This window comes from Hevea brasiliensis, chromosome 2, assembly GCF_030052815.1.
Source record: "Hevea brasiliensis isolate MT/VB/25A 57/8 chromosome 2, ASM3005281v1, whole genome shotgun sequence".
Taxonomy (NCBI): Eukaryota; Viridiplantae; Streptophyta; class Magnoliopsida; order Malpighiales; family Euphorbiaceae; genus Hevea; species Hevea brasiliensis.
Window position 1 is genome coordinate 119652952 of NC_079494.1, and position 21523 is coordinate 119674474.

The 21523-nt window shown below is 34.0% G+C and overlaps 1 protein-coding gene and 1 long non-coding RNA gene across 2 annotated transcripts; both read left to right on the forward strand.

The window, feature by feature from the left end:
• Positions 1-2484: 2484 nt before the first annotated feature.
• On the forward strand, positions 2485-5189 carry LOC110661062 (uncharacterized). The gene is made up of 2 exons (XR_002496046.2): positions 2485-3757; positions 4669-5189. It is a non-coding gene; the product is annotated as an uncharacterized LOC110661062 (long non-coding RNA).
• A 6036-nt stretch (positions 5190-11225) lies between these two features.
• LOC110661061 (auxin-responsive protein SAUR32) lies at positions 11226-12480 on the forward strand. Its single transcript, XM_021819584.2, has one exon. The coding sequence runs from the start codon at positions 11809-11811 to the stop codon at positions 12178-12180; it is 372 nt and encodes a 123-aa protein (XP_021675276.1). The 5' UTR covers positions 11226-11808; the 3' UTR covers positions 12181-12480.
• Positions 12481-21523: the final 9043 nt, after the last annotated feature.

Below are 21523 nucleotides of genomic sequence, written 5' to 3' on the forward strand. Positions count from 1 at the left end.
TTTAACATAATTAATTAACATTGTCAATTTTAAATTTATTTGACCGAACAGAATAATGAGTGACTTGATTGCGTGGAAATTTTTTTCAAAGACTTAATTAAATATTAAACATTAGATTAAGCGTTAAAAATGGGACTTTGGGTAAAGAAGAATAGGGGAGGAAATAATTCAAATTAATAAACAAACAAAGAGGGTGTTACTGTGCTTGGCACTTTCACTAATTACAATGCTACAACCTATAGCAACAGGTTTTAGGTGCTTGAAAAGTCTTCTCCCAGTACAAGTATTTTTTTTCAAAATCAGATTAAAGGTGCCAAAATTATATAGGGGAGCGTGCACATTGGCCATCTTAATAAATTTTCCAAATTTAACAACACAATCCCACGTAAGCTTTTGCATCTTTGTTTTTTTTACTTTTGGAGTGTAATAAGTTCTGCTCTCTCCTTCTTCCACCCATCAAATTGACTTCGGTATCAAAAGCCCCTCTTTTTTTTTTTTCAAAGGTAAAGAAAAGCCCCTCTGTTTGGATGCGTAGAAATTAGAGGAAAAGAATGTAAGTTAAAAAAGCTAAAGGAGGAGAAAGTGTAAAACTTGCTTAACCTTTTTCCTCTTTTCAACTGCTCCTTTACGCCCTACACACAAAAACATATGGCACGTGACCATGCATTTTGAGGACCAGGTGATGGTGCTGGGCTAGTGAAAAAGGCTGCCCTGCTTATTAATGAACTGAAAATTTAAAACAATATATATATATATAAACATTAATTGCATGATAAAAACCACAATTTTCTTGAGCTGTGTCGTAATACATACATATATAAAATTGAAGTGTCGACAACCTGGTTTGGAGATGCAGGGATTTGACATTTACGTGTTGTTCCTATCCGCACTTTCTCTTTCTGTCCATATATATTATAGAGACACAATTTTCAAGACTGTAAAGCGTTGAAATCTGGAGCCAGTATCGTCCTCTCCGTTTGTCACACTGATGTACAGTAGAGAGAGATGGTGATGGTGTTATAGAGGAGGTGATAGCTAACATGGCAGCACTTCTTGCGGGCACCATCCTCACATGAAAACAAAACCCTCATCTCTTTCATACAATCCCACTGTACAAATTTGTTACTATAATCCATTCTTAGATTATTTACCCTACTCAGATTACTACCCAATTCAACCCATCCCATCACTCTGAATCATTTCACATTACATTACTAATTCTTTTACCGTCCACAAAAAATAAAATTAAATTAAATAAAACAAAGAAACAATATATTTCGAGGAAGTGATCGAGAATGCAAGTTGCTATGTAAGACAAAAATATTACTATGGTCATAAGTACAAGCAGAGTATCCTCTTTTATCAATTCCGAATCAATATTTCAGATACGTATACAGTTCCAGGTAAAAATTAAAATGAGGACTCTGCAGTGTTCACTCTAAAACCTTACTTACTTATACTTAGCTCTCTAGATTATACACTTGCCTAATTATTCTATCATCATTAGTACCGATGCCATTTAAAAAAAATAAAAATAAAAGCAGGAAAAGAGGCCTCTCACAAGTCACCATATAATTACTGCAGAAGAAGATAGAGAAAGAACAAATTGGACCCATTAAATTTCATGGCTATGTGTATCCGAAGATGATGGTCGTGCCTAGTCTCTATCTGGACACCAAAGAAAGTAAAGGGCAGTTTTAATAGGCCAAACACATCAGTATCTCAAAGGCACGACTTGTTTCGATCCCTTGCTCCAATCTTAATTACTCTGCTGCTTGTGAATTGCCCTCACCGGCATTAGTAGCCAAAGATTCAAATTATCTACATCCAAATCAACGATAGCAACTCATCTTAATATTTTCTTTTAATAAAAACTTCTCCCTCTCACAACCATTCTGTGCCTTGCTTACAACGGCAATTTCAAGGGACTCCAATTTTTCTTGTGGTATATTCGGACCCCACAGTAATAAATTTTTTGCATGAAAACTATAATGTCATTTATGGAGTCTATTCAGAAAAATAAATAAAAGTATATATTTTTTTTGTTAAATGACAATGAACATAAATACACAATCTTTCAATTGGAAAATAGGAAGAAATTCGAAGTTAAAAAAAAAAAAAAGAAAAAAAGGAGGGGGGGGCGGGGGGGGGGGAGGGGGAAACGTAGACATTTTGACCTAAGAAATGCAAAAAAGAGTCACCGAGGAATTGGGATGGGTAAAAAGACATAGCGAAAAGGAGAGCGTGGACCCCTGACTCTATCTGTCGGTCATCGCCTCGAATTCCTCGCCCCTGCCCAAAAGTGACACGGCAGACGAGGGTTCAATATTTCATAAAAAAAATACAAAACCAATTTTAATAAATATTAATAAAGAAAAGAAGGAAAAACTGAAATATTAAATAGAAAATCCTAATACAAATAATTGATTGTAAAAAGTGAAAACATATTAAATGGGGTTTCCATTATCGGGCAGCTCAATAACTCAACCACTCCTCTGACTCAATTCTAGGCCTCCTTTACTTTGATTCCTTTTCTATTCAATTATTTAATGTTATTTACATTATGAATTAAATAGTATAATGATATTACAGCTTTTTATATCATGGTACAGTCTCGCCATCCTACGGTCCATAATGAGTCTCGATTTCCAGGTTACATAGTACATGTACACCACCACAGTCACAGCAGTTCATGTTTGATGACACCATCAACCATCATACCTAAAATCTAATGGTGGGTTTCTCTTCTGTTCATGTAGTAAATCCCGTACGAGGTGTTGCCATCAGACTCATCTAGGAAATCCAACGGTGGAAATGGATTTTATCGCATGTATATACATGTTATCATGTACACGCCATACATTAGAGAGAGAGAGAGAGAGAGAGAGAGAGAGAGAGAGTGCATGAGGTCGTGGTCATTTCTGGAACTGAAAAACCAGCTGGTAGGGTCGGGCCTCCACCTATCTTTTGTCTTTTTTAACATTGGCTTTCCACCCTTTTTACTCTTCTTATAACCCCCGTGCCATATCATTCCCTTCATCATCTCTTCATGATCACCAAAATCTCTCTCTCTCTCTCTCTCTCTCTCTCTCTCTCTCATCCCCCTTGAAGATAGGCGAGACTCTTGGGGGATATAAAGAGATAAGAGAAACTATCTCAGAAAAAATACACGCTCGCGCACCAATTTCATCTCTCATATGAATTCAACACCATCTTCAAAGGAAGCTTCTCTTTTGAGGGGAATGTTGTCTGGCTCGAGGACTCTCTTTTGATCCATTTTTCCTCAAATTATATCCATAGATCTAAGCATATGTGGATATAGAGAGTAGATTGATCATCAGCTAGTGTCGTCGGACCAGGCTTCATTCCCCCCAATTAATGCTTCCATCCTGACTTTTCAAGGCTTGCATGTAAAGGTTTGATTTTCTACAATTAAATCCCTTTTTTCTTTTTCTCTAATTTGTCATATTGGTCTTTTTTTGGGAAACACCGGCAGTTCTAGATCATGGGTTTTCATTTTTAGGGTAATCAAGGTTGTTAGACCCTTGCAGACTGGTGTAATGATGAAGTATTTGACCATCTACTTTGAATAAAAGTTTCATCATTACTCCCTTTTTATTTTCTTTTTCTGTTGTTGCGATGATGGTGTTTTTTTGTCAGCCTTTTCTAGTTATCATTATGCAGATTTCTCTCATGATGGCTTTGCAGTATCTGATCTGTTTGTTTCTGGTACCTTCAGATCTGGCTTTGAACTCGGGTACCTCCTCCTCTTTCTCTCTCTTAGGGTTTCATGCTGCTGTTCTTTAAGTTCTTGGCTCTAATCTCAAAATAAATCTTTTAGAAAAGGCATAAGCTGTGGGAAGATGTACTAGCAAGAAAGTGATTCCTTTCCCTTTCTCTTTTTCTGTCATTATTTGAAAAGTCACTCGATTCTGTACATATTAAGAGAGAAAACTTGGGGTAGAAATTCAGTCTTAAATACTTCTTTTCGTACATGTCGTGGTGCTCGGTATACATGTAATCCGTATGCAAAGTTTTGTGATGCTTGTGCCATTTGTTTATCTACTTCTGCTTTATCTGAAATCCAAGTTGAATAGTTGAACACTCTAGGATCATTTGATTTGCATGCCTTTAATTGGTGATGGAACTCCATAAGGGGCACTGGATTTGTTTACTGATTTGCTTGTTTTCGTTCTCTGAGTTGAGTATTAGACATTGTGTGTCTACATGTGAGGACAATGATGTGTGTGTGTGTGTGTGTGTGTGTGTGTGTGTGTGTGTTTGTGTGTGTTTATCATTAAGGCAACCCACAACTCTTGGCTTTGTTATCTCCTTGTTCTAAAACCCTAGCTCTTTGCAAAGACGAATCGTGTTATAAATTTAGAAACTTCAATTCTGGATCACTTAGCGAAACTTCCTCTCTTATCTCTTCATTTTAATTATTCTTATTAGTACAAGTATCATTAAATGTGTTTTGGGCACTGGCGAAATCCCTTGAACAACAAGCCAAATGTTACCCACTTGATATTGTGTGTTGAAAGAACAGGTTTCTGTTTAAAATCGCCTATCCTCATGGATTGATTGATAATGATGGGTGAAATTGTAAGTTTGTTTATTTATTTGTTTGAAAGGGAAAGTTTGATTGATTTACAGAGAAACATTGTGCAGGTAAACAACATGCTTAAGCAGTGAGCTCTTTCCCATTTGTGTGCTTCTCGTTGTACATTTTAGGGGTTAGCAATAAAACCATTGGATCAACAAGGGTTGAGTCGTTGGTGAGTAATATACTCTCTGCCCAAGTGATATTTTTTATAGGAGTGTTGGGTGGGGGACATCCCGAATGAATGTAATGAAAGCAGTTGATTTGAAAGATGAGCAAACTAGTGGCCTAGCTACAATGCTCTCTACGGCATTAGCGACACGTCTTCTTCCCCCCCGCCCCTATCTCGCCTTCCTTCTCTCTTCCTCAAACATACAGACTTTCACAGTGCATGGAAAAATGTGAGACTAGGTGGGGAATAGCCATGAATGTTTCTGTGCTCCTTCCCACCCTGTTCATGTATGAAAAGCTTTGGCATCTATTTTTAATTTGATTAGTCATAGGTGTATTTGCTTGGACCTTGACATCAATCAGAACAGTGTTGCTGCTATATTAATTCAAAGATAAGGTTGTTTTGCCTTTTCCTAAATTTCAAGCCTTTGTTGTTGAAAAGGGAATTATATGAATTCTGTCTTGTAAAAAAGCGCTTTTGGGAAATTGAATCTTTTTGACATTTGCAAAACATAAAGTAAACCACTTTCTGCTTTGCTTTTATCCATGATTATTTGCTTTTAGTCTTTGATTCTATAGAGGCAGAGAAATAGGTGGGACTTTGGAGGCCTATGTTCATGATTTCCTATAAAAGCTTTATGACCACAAATTTCCATGAATGATTGGTATGCGTACAACTTGTCCTACACTTTATAACTACTGTGGAACAAGAATAGGATGTCGATTACCTTTGTAGCTCCATATTTAGGGTGTACAAAAACGTAATGGAATCCTAGGCAACTTTCCCGTTGCTCCCATTTACCTCTGGAAGATGCGCTTCTCACTTCTCGGGTGAAACCCATGTTTAAGTACATGCTTATGGCATAACTACAATCTCTAAATATTATTTGTGCTCTCTAAAGGAAGGAATGAACACCACCATGAGAGAAATACCAAGACATCCCTTGCATCTTCACCAAGTAGAATTCGCCACAGATCCGAGTCGAAACCGGTGAGTCAAGGCTGAAGGAATGATTGAATCAGAATCCAACGGGCGGTAGACAGTTCCATTCAGTTTCGGTCCAAGGCAATTTGGTTCCAAGTTTAGTCCAAATTCAATGGAGGTTTTGGTTCCGGACCAAATCAGCCATAATTTTTTAAAAAAATAATGAAAAAAAATTTCTCTTTAAAATTGGGAAAATAAAGAAAATTTCAATAATAACTGAGTAAAATTTTCAATTCTCAGATAAAAAAATATTGTTAAATTATTTTAAATGTTGATAAAAAAATAAGAACTTGTAATTATAATCCAATTATTGACACTATAATTAACACGAATACAACTTCAACCTCAAATTGCCACCTCAAATATCACACTCGTCCCTAGTATATAGAGAGTGATATAACCTGAAAAATTGATAGAGTTTTCCTTAAATTTATAACTAAAAGAAATCATGAAACATGTTAAAATACATCTAGTATATAAAATATGGCTCCATGCCCATCTAATATATTTAAATACACAAATATACATATATCTTCTCTGTGAAAATCAAAATAAAATATTTACAGTTCAGAGCTTCTAGACTCTATATTAGCCCGACCTCTACTAGACTCTATAGCTGGTGAAAAGGAAAAAAGGACAATACTAAAAGAGGGTTATTAGTGGTGGAATCAGTAAAAAGAATCTTAAATATTAAAAATTAAGAGGATGAGTACAACAACTCAGTGAGCAGATAAATAAATAATATATAAGAACAGATAAGATTTTAATACTTAATAGTATTAATTCTGCTATATTTGAATAGGTCAACTAAATAAATATCATTTAATCTAAATCATGTAACTGAGCTAAAATAAAATTTACACTGTAACAATATTGCTAAAATAAATATATTGAAATCATAAATTCTGTAATATTCTTATACAATCGTAATATGCTCCTGTAGATAATGTTGGCATCTCAGATGCAATAATAAACTCTGATAGTCTAAGAGCAATACTAGCATCTTAGGCTCTATAATGACACAAAAATAACCTAGGAGCAATAAAAATACTGGTCATACACATGTGCAGAGCTGCCCTCAAAGGGCGACCACCTGATATACGCCCCAAAAGCTATGTGTATATCAAGCGTTATCCTAAAGACTGTATAAATATAAGCTGAGCTGAAAATAAATCACCCATTATCAAGGTGCTATCTATTCAGTGTATACATTTAGTGTATTCGGTCATTTATTCAGTTGTAATTGTAAACTCATTTTATTCAATAATAAAACATAAAATTACTATTCTATGTTCCTATTTTCTTACTTAGAAATAATATAAATAATTTATATTTAATAAAATCTCAGTGTTATATATTTATTCACTTACTTGTACTGAAGACAGATTGAAGCCTAGACTTCTGGAGTACTCCTAGTATCTACTACAGAAGCTGGATCCTCTCCTAAAGTTAAAGAAAATAAAAGTGCATCAAGAGAGGAATTTAAATCCTATGTTGAAATTATAGGATATAAAATGGATGATTTATGTTCAAAAATTCTAAAAGAAAACCGACAGCGTTCCAACATAAATTGAATGTTTCCCAAAATTGAAATAGCTATAATGAGCACTCACAAGCCATATTAATTCCCAAAACAAATTCTAATATTTCTATAATATCTTCTTCTATTTTCAAATCTACCACTCCACTCACAAAATTTCCTATTCCTAATAACACTTGAAAATTTCCACTAACTTATAACCTTCAATAATACTAGAGATATAGTATTTAACTCTATTTCTTATTTACACAATATGCTAAATTTCTTGCATATTTCAAGTTAAAATTTAATATACTCAACAATTACCAAACCACTAATAGCTTGACCATTCATCCCAAATTTTTTCATTCATGGGTTATATTCTTTAATTGAAATTAAATTTAATCCTTTCTACACCAACTAGATGATCATAAACCAAAATCAAGGGCTTGGACTTATCTATGTACCAAGGGTGGTTTAATCTCCCTTATATCCAAAAGCTTGTTAGGAGAGCAAACTTACCATAATTTCATCAATATTGTCACTCTAATCTCACTTAACTAAGGACTTCTTGAGTGAAAAATATGTTAGGGAAGAGGAAGAGGGTATGAAGGGCAAGAATTTGATCTTAAAGGAAAGAAAAGTAAGAAGAAAAGGTTGGATTTGGCCAAAGGAAAGTTCCTTATTCTGTTCAAAACTCCTTTCTCTGTTTTTGATTTTAAACACCCGAATCTACTCACTTTATGTAGAAGTTTTTTTTTTTTTTTTACTTCTACTCATTTGCTGTTTTATTATGATTGGATCACCAAATGTTACACTAAAGGCCTCAAACTTAATTTTTAAGCATAATGTGTCCTAGAGTACGTTCGTTGGAGAATAATAATACAGTCTTTGTGGGGGGGAAAACAATTACATGTTGGTAATGCACAAATGCTACATGTGCTTCTCCTTCACACTGGACAATTTCAACTTGGTCCCTAGAATTTCTATTTTGCAAAAGGATTTATCTTTTTCTTATGGGTGATTACTTGAATGTATAATTTTGAGGTTCTTCTATCTTTAGTCCTATGCTAGCCATTGGCAGCATCGGTGGGTCTTTTTTGTTCCTTCAGATTACTGGCAGCCTTTGACACTTTGGGCCGACCAATTTTCCTTTTCCCATTCTAACAGGGTAGCTGTGTACTTGAAGCCCAACCCATTACTAGATCTGAACACTATCCTGCTAGCCCAGGTTTAATTAACGCAAGCACAATCGTCCAGAGTTTAGCATTGTAATATTCAGAGTTTTCTTTAAACGTATTTGCATCATATAATTATGCTTTTAACATCAAATAATTGATTTTTTAAGGATTTAAGTAAAATTCATAAGATTTTTAAGATGAAAAAAAAAATCTAATTAATATTTTCTTTCTCTTTCTTTGCAACAATAATAAGCACTACAACTCGAATTAGGATCTCTAAATATATATTAAATCCCACAATAATAGATTAGGAATTATAATTTTTTTTTTTTACTCTTTGATGTATTTTAGTTTAAAAAATTCAACCAGCTAAATTATGCAAAACACGTTGTTCATTTTGAAATTCCAGACACAGAAACGCACTAGCTAGCCAAAGACTCTTAAGTCAATCAACCTAAAAGGTTGACCTATCATTACAAATATCTGAATTCTCTGAAGGTTAGCCTAAGAAATATCAAGACCTTTCTGGTATTGAATCAAATTTGAAGACTGGAATAAGCAAGCGTCATAGTTGTGGTTGGGATTAATGACCCACATGATCACAAAGATTTTAGATTTAGACCATATCTTAACAAAACTGGCTCAACCATGCGCAAAAAGGAAATGAACAGACGGATTTGAACTTTGAATGTGGGTTAGGGTAATGATATTTTGAGTAGACAATCAACCAAATTGTGTGAAGTGGAACCTTCTTATTATTTTATTCTCTCCATGCCCTTCACCTTTACACACATATTGCACAATGATTGCTTAATTGGAAGTCAATTCATAAATTGGGGTAAAGCAAAGGCCACAACAAATGGGAGCCATGAAGGAATAAAATGTGAAAAGTTTGCATACCTTTTCCTTTTGCTTTCTTCAAAAAGATGCAGTACTCTCTTCCTCCCTCCTCCCCCACTTTGGATGGTCTTTCAATTCCCTACTTCTTCCACCCCAGGGCGAAAATTGTTTATTAAGAAAATCTTAAATATAATTTAAAAATAGTTTGAAAATAATTATTTTAATAATTAAAATTTATTAAATTTAAATTTTAACTATTTTTAATACTCTTTAACTAATAGATATAAAAGAATATTTTTTTTAATAGCAACTCTAACAGCAATTTCAAATAAACTTATAATCACTGAGAAGCTTCTTGTTTTCACTTTTCAAAAACGCTTTGTGGGGAATAATTCCAATAATTCTGTTAAATAACAAATAAATAAAGGGAATACAAGATGCACTATTAATTGCAATAAAGATTCTTAAATTTAAATCTAATGTTAAATTCCCTTTCATTCAATAATATTTAATGGTTCATTATTTTTTTTTTCTTTCCCTAATAATGGGAATTAAAATCTTATAAATATAGCTCTTAGAAAGATCTATCAAGTCCTTAGGTATATAATAGAGAAAATTTTTCTTCATTTTATAAATTATCTCATTCTAATTTATGTAAAATCCAATTTTTTGAAGGGCAAAATTCAAATTTAAAAAAATTATAAATTATTTAAATATTCTCTTGAAATTAAATAACGTTAGAAATTGAAGTCCCAGCAGGTTACATATTCAGAGGATATATATTTTTTCACTGTAATTCAATTTATATGATTTTCTTTTAAAAATTATTCTTTTTATTTTTTCTGTTTTTTTATAAACGTGTATTCTTAATTAATTAATTAAAAAAATATTTATTAAATTAAAAAGAAAATTTCACCCTTTATATATTTTAATAAGAAATTTCACCCTATAAACATAAAGGCCATATGGTGATATGCCCAATGTGCATCTTCTCTTGGCACCAGTGTTTGCTTTTGTTTCTTTGTCATTTGCCACTATGTGCCTTTGATTCTTTTTATTGTTAATAAAAACGTAGAAAGAGGACATTCAGTACAAGTGCAGTATATATTAACAACTATGATTAGCCTTATTATAAAACTTTAAATTAGCACTAACTTATTTTTATACCCACAAAACAAATTCCGACGTAACTTGCACGTCCAAGGCCAAAAAGCATCTGGGGCAAAAAATCAAATCGATAGGCCAATCATCGCCAATTATAATACCCAATAGCCACTCCATCGCCAGTCAGTTGACTGACTCCCTTTCCTTTTTTCTTTATGAAAATAAAGCTTGCCTAACTTCTGTTAGTCCGCCATATAATTTTACTTTGTTGACAAAGATATGCTGTGCCACCATGCCTAGCAAATTGGATGAAATAGAAAGGGATATTTTTGTCATTTTGTCTCTATCTTAATAAAAATGAGAACTTTATTTATTTATTTTTTTACATGGCCTTAGAAGAATTTCTCCGTCCTTCTCAAACCAGTGTTTTTTTGTTCAATTCGTGAAGAGTACGCACTCCCATTTTATTTCCACGGACCCATTGCCGTGTGATTTTACTTCGCTAATTTGGTTTTTGATATTAGTGACTACACTTGCCTTCACGTTAAGAAATTACGAGTGATCATCATCAATGTGTGACCAAGATCAATTGGCCCACACAAAAACACGTCATTTGGACTATTCTAATTTCTGGAGATTCTTTAATTAGAAGCATAGCTCGTTGCTTTTCCTCTTCAAAAATTCAAATATTAAAAAAAATAAAACCATATATATAATAAAACCTTGATATATAGTTGGCACAGGAACAAATCTATCCCTTCCCTTTCTATTCAACACAAGCTGACGAAACATCCTTGATGTCTACAATGGACATGTTCTAGACCTGCTATTGGCTGTCCCTTAGAATTACTTTACTGTATACAGCACTCCATTGTCGGTAATGCTTGTGATGCACAGCCCCACCTCTGTCCACGTGTCCTTATACACTCCACTAGCCTTCCACGTGTCTTCTCCTTCTACTAAAAAAAAACCAATAATTACAGTTCTGCCACTCAAAGAATCCTGATCTATCCTATCAATCATCAAAGGAGTCCGTTACGATTTACAACACCAATTGCAACGCTAACTATTATATCATATCTCGTTATCTTTGCCCGTTTTGATCAAACGGCTTCGAAACTACTTTTGCCAAAAACAAGTAACTTTACTTACGCTAAACTGTGAGTTATGCTGTGGAAGTAAAACCCACTTTCTGGGGCTCTCTCAATTCCCCTACTTCTATATAATCTTCTCCTCCTCCCCTTGGCATGTGTTGCTTCGGGTTTTATATCAACCATGGCCATCGTTCCTAGGTCTCTTAGATATTTTTCTCTAACCCTCTTCAAGCAAGCCATGACTACAGATCCTTGGCCTTTTTCCCTTGTTTTCTTGTAAAAATTTCTTGGCTTTCTTGTTCTTGTTCCTGTTTATGCAGTCATCGATCGTTATAATGGGTAGTGGAGAGAAGAGTCTAAGGAATTTTCACCTACACTTGCCTCATCTTCATCATCATCATCATCATGGGAATAACAAGAAGCAAGCGAAAGACGTTCCGAAAGGTTGTTTGGCAGTCAAGGTGGGCCAGGGAGAGGAACAGCAGAGATTTGTGGTGCCTGTGATATACTTCAATCACCCACTGTTCATGCAATTACTAAAGGAAGCTGAAGAAGAATATGGGTTTGATCAGAAGGGTACGATCACCATACCTTGCCATGTGGAGGAGTTTAGGTATGTTCAGGGAATGATTGATAAAGAAAAATCCCTTCATCACCACCATCATGTTGGGTGTTTTAGGGTTTGAATATCATTTGATATCATGAAAGATTGTGGGTGTTGTGGTGCCAAACAGGCCTAACCCTCCGAAAGAAACATGTTTTGATGGTTCAAATCATCTTTTTCTGGGATGTGTAAATCTGGAGTCCCTTTTAGGGTTTACTTTAGTTATTTATTTCTGTTTCTTGTTAGACCATGGTGGCTGGCCGATGAGAAAGTCGTTCAATGATGGGATGATGAAGACAAAGTGTTACCTTGCAATTATAATTGATTTTTGTTGTTTTGTTAGGAAACGTAATGAAAAAGATAGCAAAATGCTTTTCTCTTCTTTTCATTTCTTTTCTTTCCTTTTTCTTTCTGGGAAAATTTAAATGGCAATGGCATCATTAGTACAACACTGAGAGTGAAAGAATGGACAAGGCTAATCAATGGTAGGACCATATCAATTGCTTTAGACCTTTAAAATTTGGCTTAATAATTAGTTTAACAAATCAGTACAACAATCACGGAATATTTAATTTAACTCTAAAACAAAATCACATTTGATGGGGTAAATAAAACCTTTCTTGATTTCCTTCTCTCAATCATTGTTAACAAGACAAATTATGTAAAATCAAATTCTTTCAAGAAAGGCAAGAAAAAAAAAAAAGGGTCCATGCACTAATGTCATCAATGAGAGCCACAACTGAAGCAGGAGCATGGACCATCCGAAGATTCTTGGAGGAGTGCATGTACAGTGTATAGCACTAGTTATAGACGAGAGTGAATAGGAATCCAAAGTTCATGTTGGTGTTTGGACCGCATTTGCAATGAATTGGGTAGGTGAAGAGAAGAAAATAGTCAGCGGTGTGTAGTCTCGACGTTTCAGATGATACCAAGGCTTTGTAGGCCACGCCTCTGTTCCTGAACAGAAGGCCCAAACAAGAATCAATAAAACTTTCAGATGAATTTATTGAGGATTAACAAGTTTTTCACTGCCATTTTTTGTGGGCCATGTGGTGGGGTTTGACTGTGAATGCTATTGTCTAATGTTTGTGTCTTGTTACTAGGGCTTTAATTATTCTCCTAATTATTTTATTAGTGAGGATAATGACTACTTTGTATTTTTCTTGGCTTAATTTTCTCATTTAATGGAAGTGATAATGATTTCTCAGCAGACATCACTCAGATAATGACAAGGTAGAGCAAATAAATATCCTTTTAGAACTCATTAATCAGTTTTTATCATCTTCTCTTAAATGGTAACCTTTTCTATTATTATGAGTTTATCTTCTTCTTCTTCTTCTTCTTAAGGGATGAATTTATGAACCTATAAAAATATTTTTATAAATTTATATTATTTTAAAAAATATAAATTAAAATTTCATAATAAAAATAACATCAAAATTTACATAATTGATGAAATATAAAAATTATTTCTAAATTTTAATATTTTACTTTTATTTTTCCATATTTTTATGTTGTAATTAATTTGATGCAGGTGTATTGTACAGACTTGAAAAACTAAAATTTCAAAAAGCACCGAGTTTGAATTGTTCCATAGGACAAATAATTTAATATAAATTTTATAATTTTTTGGTGAGAATAAATTTGATAACTTTAATGTTTAATAGTAATCTGAGTATTGTATAAGCTTTTAATAAAATTCTTTCAGCTAGCTGATTTCTCACGCTTGTGATGTAATAAACCAAGTTTAGGTGGACAACCTTTGCTATCTTTGGTATCTTTATATATATATAACAAATTGCCCTCATGGAACTCCGTCATTTATTTGCTTCTTCTCTTTCAGAGCTGCTATACGAGGCTATTATTATTATTATTACTATTAATGGCGTTGAAAACATTTTAGAGACGAATTTATAAGAGCAAGCATATCTATATGGCCAGTAATTTCTTAAATGGTTTTCATAGCATCAACTCGTATAATTAAGGGCTTAATTAGATTTTAAAATAAATAAATAAATAATTATATATATATATATATATATATATTTATTTATTTTAAAATCTAATTAAGCCCTTAATTATACGAATTGATGGCTTGTTATCTCCATCGTAAAATGCATAATTATAAAAAAGAAATAATACAATTGTAAATTATTGAGTATTAATAAGGCTGATAAGCTACACATCCAATTTAGAATAAGCAAATAAATTAGTACGGATCCACCTTCTCAATTATTCAAATTGCACTGATCATAGTTAATTAACAACCTTCTTTAATTAAATAGAGAATTATTGAAGCTGCGTGGTAAAGGGATGACGTAGGATTTTGCATTTATTAATTATTGGTTAATCTTGTCAAGCAAACATATTGATAAAGGAAAATGATCCACTTCCTTTATAATAAATCATGCATAAGAAAAAAAAAATTAATAATTGAGTTAGATTTTTCATATGATTAACTTTAATTAAATTCTTTTATTTATTATGAGAATTAATGAAAAAATAATTATATTAAATTTTAATAAATTTCTAATTTTTGTAACTCCTAATAGCATCATATATTTCATGGATTGATATAATCAAATTATTAATTAAACCATTAAAATATGGCAAACAGAATGGCTTATCAAAGAAGCTGCAATTTTTTTTTTTTAAACGAAAATGAAGTTCCAGTTGAGAAGGCCATTAATCTGACTCAGCAGCAAACATCATTAATTAATTATTCCAAATTTTTTATAATAAAGTCTAAACAATAGTAGGAATATATTATTAACTAAAAATAATTAAGAAAGAAAGTCATAGAATCAGTATGCTAAATTATGTAAGCCCTCTATATAGTTTATATATATATACATATCAACTTATTATTTTTTTTATGTCCATAAAAAAAAATTAATATAAGCAACCAAATTAAAACCTTGGTTAATAGGCTATCCTTATAATATCCAAACCTATGACTAACATGTTAGGTGAAAAAATTTAAACCAATCATAAATTAAAAGTACATCTAAATAATAAAAAGACCACACCAACAAAATAAAAATAGAAATACGACAGTAGATGTAGTCTCATAAACATCATATTCAAAATTTCAAACATAACAAGCATATTGGAATAGAGCCTTCTTTCTCTCTCGGGTTTTAATCGAGTGTCTTTGATGGCTCTTCCCTGCCTTCCAAGTAGGAGATAGTGTTCCGCTCTGATATGGTGAATGGTCTCCTTCCTCTCCCTAGTCTGGGTTGTACAGTTTGGTGTATGAACAGTGAAGGGTCTCCTTCCTTTCCCCAGTCTTGGTTGTACAATTTTGCGTGTGATTATGTTGTTTTGTAGATTTTGAAGTTAAACGGTGAGGGATTTACAACTTATCCATTTGGTGCTTGATCTTTGCGTCTAGAGATTTGCTCTACATGCAGTTAGGGCTCCTCTTGCTTCGGATATTTTATATCCATTACATAGTTGGGCATGGGAGTTGTATACCAAATTCGATCATGGTAGCAAGAATACTTTGGATGTTTCAACCTAAAATATAATTCTTCATCTCATCCTTTTCTCAATTGTTAGACCTATACCTTTAAATTTTACATCCATGTAAGTCAAATCCATTGTCACACCGATGATTTTGTGTTGGATCGACGGAGCATGCATACAATAAAATCCGAATACTTGGTGACAAAAAGGGCGAACGTGTGCTTGTTAAAAAAAAAAAGGCGTATGTGTTGATCTTGTGGCTGCCACCTTTAGCTTGTCTTCTTGACTTCTTATCCCATATTGCGAGCTTATAGACCTTGAACCTATTTACAACTTATTGTCCCTTCGAACCTTAGCAATTGAGTTTTAAGATCGGTCTTGAATGTCTAATATAGTATCAGAGTGTGATACCTTTCCTTTGAATCTTTTGTCAGGTTGCATCAATCCTTTGATCTCTATAATATGGACATTATCCACATAAAACAATCCTCTTGCTTTTGTCTTTAGCGTCTGTATTTCTCTTTTTCTATCATTAATAAATTCTTTGCTTATAAAAAAAAAAGTTCCACATAATACAATCCAATTGGTAGTCCAAAGAATACTATAAGCATGGAAATCTTGGATTGGATGGGACCAAAGATTGTACCTTTCTTCAGCTTCCCCTTTTTATGTTTCATTGCCATATACATTGGTTTGGACCGCCCATTGTTTGCCTTCAATATTGCCCAAAAAAAACTCAAAATCTAGCTTATGAAGGGAAGTTTCATACTTGTCTATATTTGATGTATAAAATGTGGCCACAGTGCAGCCTGCTTGGAGTTTAATAGAAGCGCTAAAATATGAATGGAGATAATGGTTGTGGGAGATGAACGCAGAACCCGTACATTTTGATAAAGGGAGATTCGGCCTGATTTCCCTTCATTGTCAAGGAAAACCACATTGTCGTTTCCATATAAAATGGGTAATGATTCATCTAAAGATGAGGCAGAGTAATCTTTTGATTAGATACCAGCAGAAACACAAGTGAGTGCTGTCACGACCCAATCTATGGGCCGGACCGGCACTAGGACCTGGGCCAGCCTAAAGCCCCCGAGGCCCGTAGTAAGCCTAACTGTTCATTTACCCAATTCTAAGGCCCATTGGGCCCAAATTCAAGAAAACAAACGGACAGAGTCCGGCCATAAAATGGACTTTCCAACGGGGAGTTTTCGACTCACCCGACCTGTAAACACAATAAACAATCCATTGGGGAGCTCAGCTCACCCTCCACATACTCATCAACATAATAATAAATGGGAGCTCAGCTCCCTCATCCAATCCATCAAAACAGACTTAAAATATTAAGTTTACAGGTCCAACATGAATATAATATTACAGACCATAATCAAATAAATATTTCTAACACATGCGGAAATTCTAGGAGTTAATAAAATTACACAAACATTGATAAACAACCTGCGAGGAAAGGGAACAGGTTAACCTCAAAAATATCCTCCTGTGGCCTGGAAAAATATTGAACAGGAGTGAGCGTTCGACTCAGAGAGTAAAACATCAATTTTAACCATAATCTCTATAACTATCTAAATCTAATGCACCCTGTAGAGTGAAATGCAACATCCACATCATTTTCACATCATAACATCAAAAAGGTAATTTGGAGCACTCACGCACCCTGTAACATCAATCATAATATATGGGAGCTGATCCCCTATACAGCTATCTTAAATCCAACCTGGTGCCAGCGAAGAACTCAGCTCGGACTTCCACTTAAATACCAAATCGGGGTCCCGTGAAGAACTCAAGCCGTGTCTACCCAAGGACCGGTCCCAATGAAGAACTCAAGCCGTGTCTACCCGTCCTATCCATAGTCCACACCACATCACACGCACGCCAACGCACGCACACTGCTCCAAATTACCACAACAACATACATGGCACTTTAACATTTATCAATGCATCAAAAATCGTGCCTAGAGTTTAACTACATAAATATATGCATATAAGTGATGCATGGGCATACTGAACATATAATAATATCGAAATTACAATTAAAATTAATATTCTACTCACAGACTTGACGACAATCATTTGTGGGCGGTGGCGGAAGAAGAAGAAGGTCGCTCCGACAATTATATTACAATTATTTAATACAATCTGACTCAATACAAACAAAGAAAAAGACCAATACGTCCTAAGTCATGCCGAAAATCCGGCAGAGTCTCCCCTATACCTAGGACCTACCCAACCTGCAAAAGGGCTAAAAACGCACTTCTATATTCACAATCCATATATCAACAGTTCAATCATATCACACAGCCCCTCCTAGGCCCATCAAATCAGTCATCCATCACAATATGTAAAATTTCAATTTAGTCCTTATTATTGATCATTTTTGCAAAACCTGCCCAAACAAGCTCTAAAAATTATAAAACTTTGCCCCGCGGTCCTTAGCAATATTACTAAGCTATTACAAAAAGAATCGTAATTTTCTAAGCTACCACGAATATTTTATGGATTTTTAATCCTATTTAAGCACTAGAAAATTACGAAAAAACAAGGTTCGGGTTTACCTTTGCCGATTCCGACTTCGGGAACGCACTCGGGATGTATGACAATGGGGGGGCTAGCCAAAACCTCGATCCAATTCGGGGACTTTTTCCGGCAGAGCCGAAATTTGCGAACCTGGTCAATCGCCGAATTTCCGCGAATCAAGGATACCTACACGAAGCCCATAACACGGGGGTTAGTACATAAATTTTTCAGAATTTTCTAAGCTCATTAAATGCTCGGAAAAACACTGCGAAGTTCCGTGGGACCCACCGAAAAACGGTTTCGGAAAAATTCGAAATTTATGTCGCAAAGCTCTCGACGAATGGAGCGTCTTTGGTGGCCTCGGTTTTCTTGTGGGATTCACGATTTTCGAGAAATCTAGCCCAAAAGTCGAAATGGGCTAAAATCTTCCCGAGCAAAAATCGGACAATCCGCTCGATGGATTTCGGCGGTCTTGGTGTCTATGGAAAGCTCACGAGTAGATGATTTTGGACACAAGACCCGGCCCAATTGGTGGCGGATCGGCCGGATTTGGCCGGAAGTGGAGCGCGCGCAGGGCGTTACGCAGTTTTTCCGCCGTGGTGGTGGCCGTGGCTAGGGGTGGAGAGGAGAGAGAAACGAGAGAGAAAAGGGAGAGAGCCATCGCGTGCGGGAGGGAGGAGAAAAAGAGAAGAAGACCGGTCCGATTCGATCGGTCCGATCTGGTCCGGTTCGATTCGGCCGGTTCGATTCGAAATACAAAATTTTGAATTTTTACTCTGCCTCGGGACCGAAAACGAGGTCCAAAAATTCCGAAAAAATTTCATAAAACTCAGAAAAATACGTAGACTCCAAATATATTTTTAGTTTTGCCACGTGGTCTTTAAATTAATTTTTAAAAATCATCAAAGTTTATATTTTCGGAAAATCGAACCCGATTTTTAAAATCCGAAAAATCTCAAAAAAATTCCTAAAATTTAAATAAAATTAAAATACCAAAAATGCTCATAAATTTTAAAATTTTGGGGTGTTACAAGTGCCATGCACATAAAAAAAATACTATACCATTTTTGCACTAGGCTTTTTTTTTATTTAGAAAAATAATTGAAATTGTCAAAAGAGAATATTATTATATATTCCCGCCACATAAAAAATAACGTTCCCTCTCTTACAAAAACATATACTCTAGTAAACCCACATGCACTATTTCTTTGTAAAAATGTGAAGTTGGTACATGTGCACCAAAACACTTAATAATCTATCAATAAAATCATGCTTATTGAGTATTTTCTTTTGCTTTGGTGGATTACTGAATTAATGTTTATCACGCAATTAAATGTGAAATAAATAGTATATCTGACCATTCATGAACAAGCTTATAACTTTAATATGCATATATATCCTTTTTTTTTATTTAAGAGGGAAAAAAGAATGAAAAGAAAAAAAATTAATTTTTTTTTTCTCGTAGACATTTTCCTGCAATTAGTTAGATTTATATGATACTTTGTATAATATGATTGAGTAGTGTAATTTAAATTTAAATTTAATTTATATTTTGTTACACTTAATTTGTTGAAGAAATAATAACTTAATTGAGAGTACTATTTTAATTAAGGGGTTGCGAAAGAATAGCTTTACAATAACATTAATGGCTTAAGTAATCTATAGGTAGTGTGTCATAGTGATGCTGATTTTTAACTATAAAAACGACATAAACTTGTTGAGGGAGTCAACGAAATAAACATTAGGATTAGGCTGTCTCTAATCATATTACTTTGATCATATCCACTTACTATATAAGCATTTCATTGTTAATTGATGCCTCTCATTTAAAAATTTCCTTATATATATCATGGTAAAAAAATTTATTTATTTTTATTCAATAGAGGTACAACGATTTGATTAGCCTAGAAATTTAATTGTAAATTTCAAAGAGAATCCCCTTCAAAGATAATTAATCGATTAAGCCATTTTCATTTCTGGTATGACAAATAGTTAACTAAAATAAAAAGTTATTGCATGGAATAGATGTGTAAACTAACTAAAGTAATAAAATTACTAAGTGGATGTTATCAGAAGAAGTCTGAAAATTCAAAAACTATGAGGTATTATACGGCTGTTTATTAGCGAATCAATAGCAGGAAAAGAAAATATATTAAAGCATGTTAAATAAGTATTATTTCTGTGTAGGTGGCAAACAGATGAACCAAGAAAATTAGTATAGGATTTGAAAGCTATGGGAAAGGAACAGCACTACCGAAAGGCCAAAGGCATCTTCTATGGAATAAACGATAGGTCCTGATATTGCATTAATTTTTTAATCGAACACTGACTCTTTAACTCGGTTTTAAGTAGACTACATCAGGTTTATACAATAAAGTACAAAGTCGCCCCTTTCTTGTGCTGTAATGGAACAGCTAGTCCAAGTCTGCCCATTTCTCTCCATCTTCTCCCACTTCTATATCCTACGTTATAAGTTATTTTGACACATGGGAAAGTTGCAGAGAAAGGTTATGATAAAAATTAAAATCCTTCAAAACTCTTTATTTTATATATAACCGCTCAATTATTAATCATTACCATTGATAAAATATCTACCAATTGAAACATTTTCCATTGTGTATGAAAAGAGAAGGTGAAAGATTAGCGTGGGAATAAAGGAAACAATTAAGATGTAATGAGTAAGAAGGCATTTATTCCTTCGTACTCATCAAATCATAAAACAATTTTATATTCTATTTGGAGTGCATCACCGACAGGGCACTGTCAGAGTACAGCGGCGTCGAAGGCAAGATCCTCAAACCGTCCATCCAATGGGAAAAGATTTCCAGTGTTTTGGTTGGAAAGTTGCTTGCTCCAATCACAAATATACATGCACTTTATACAAAACCCATTCAATCATTCATCATTGCTTTATGTAAGAACCGCAGTGTGCTTATTCACTGCATTATAATTATAATATTATTATTATTTTTTATTTTACTTTTTTATATATATTAATTAACAATTTCATTGCTTATATTAATCACATTGAAAAAGAAAAAGGCAAGCATAAGAAGAAATTGACTTCGATATTTAATGAAATGTAAATTTGCATTTTCATATATTAATTTTAATTAGAAAGTGCACTAGTGCTGGTACCATTTAAAATTTTTCCAGAAAAAAGGGGAGGGTGTGGAAGAAGAGTTGAAGGGGTCACTAAAGCATACATATGAAAAAATTACAATGGATGAATAAATAGTCAATTGAAGCCACTTCCATTTCAACATCCCGCCCTACTGGCCGGCTGGCCGGCCGACCGACCACTGGACAACAATGCAGCATTATTGTAATGCAATGGACACCCTCAACTTGCTACATGTTGACAACTGTTACAATCCACAGCTCCATCATGCTTCCCAGCTTCACTTTCAAGTGGAATTACTATC

What these genes read in the sequence shown, in the direction of transcription:
- LOC110661061 (XM_021819584.2), top strand. Translation starts at nt 11,809, where the DNA reads ATGCAGTCATCGATCGTTATAATGGGTAGTGGAGAGAAGAGTCTAAGG.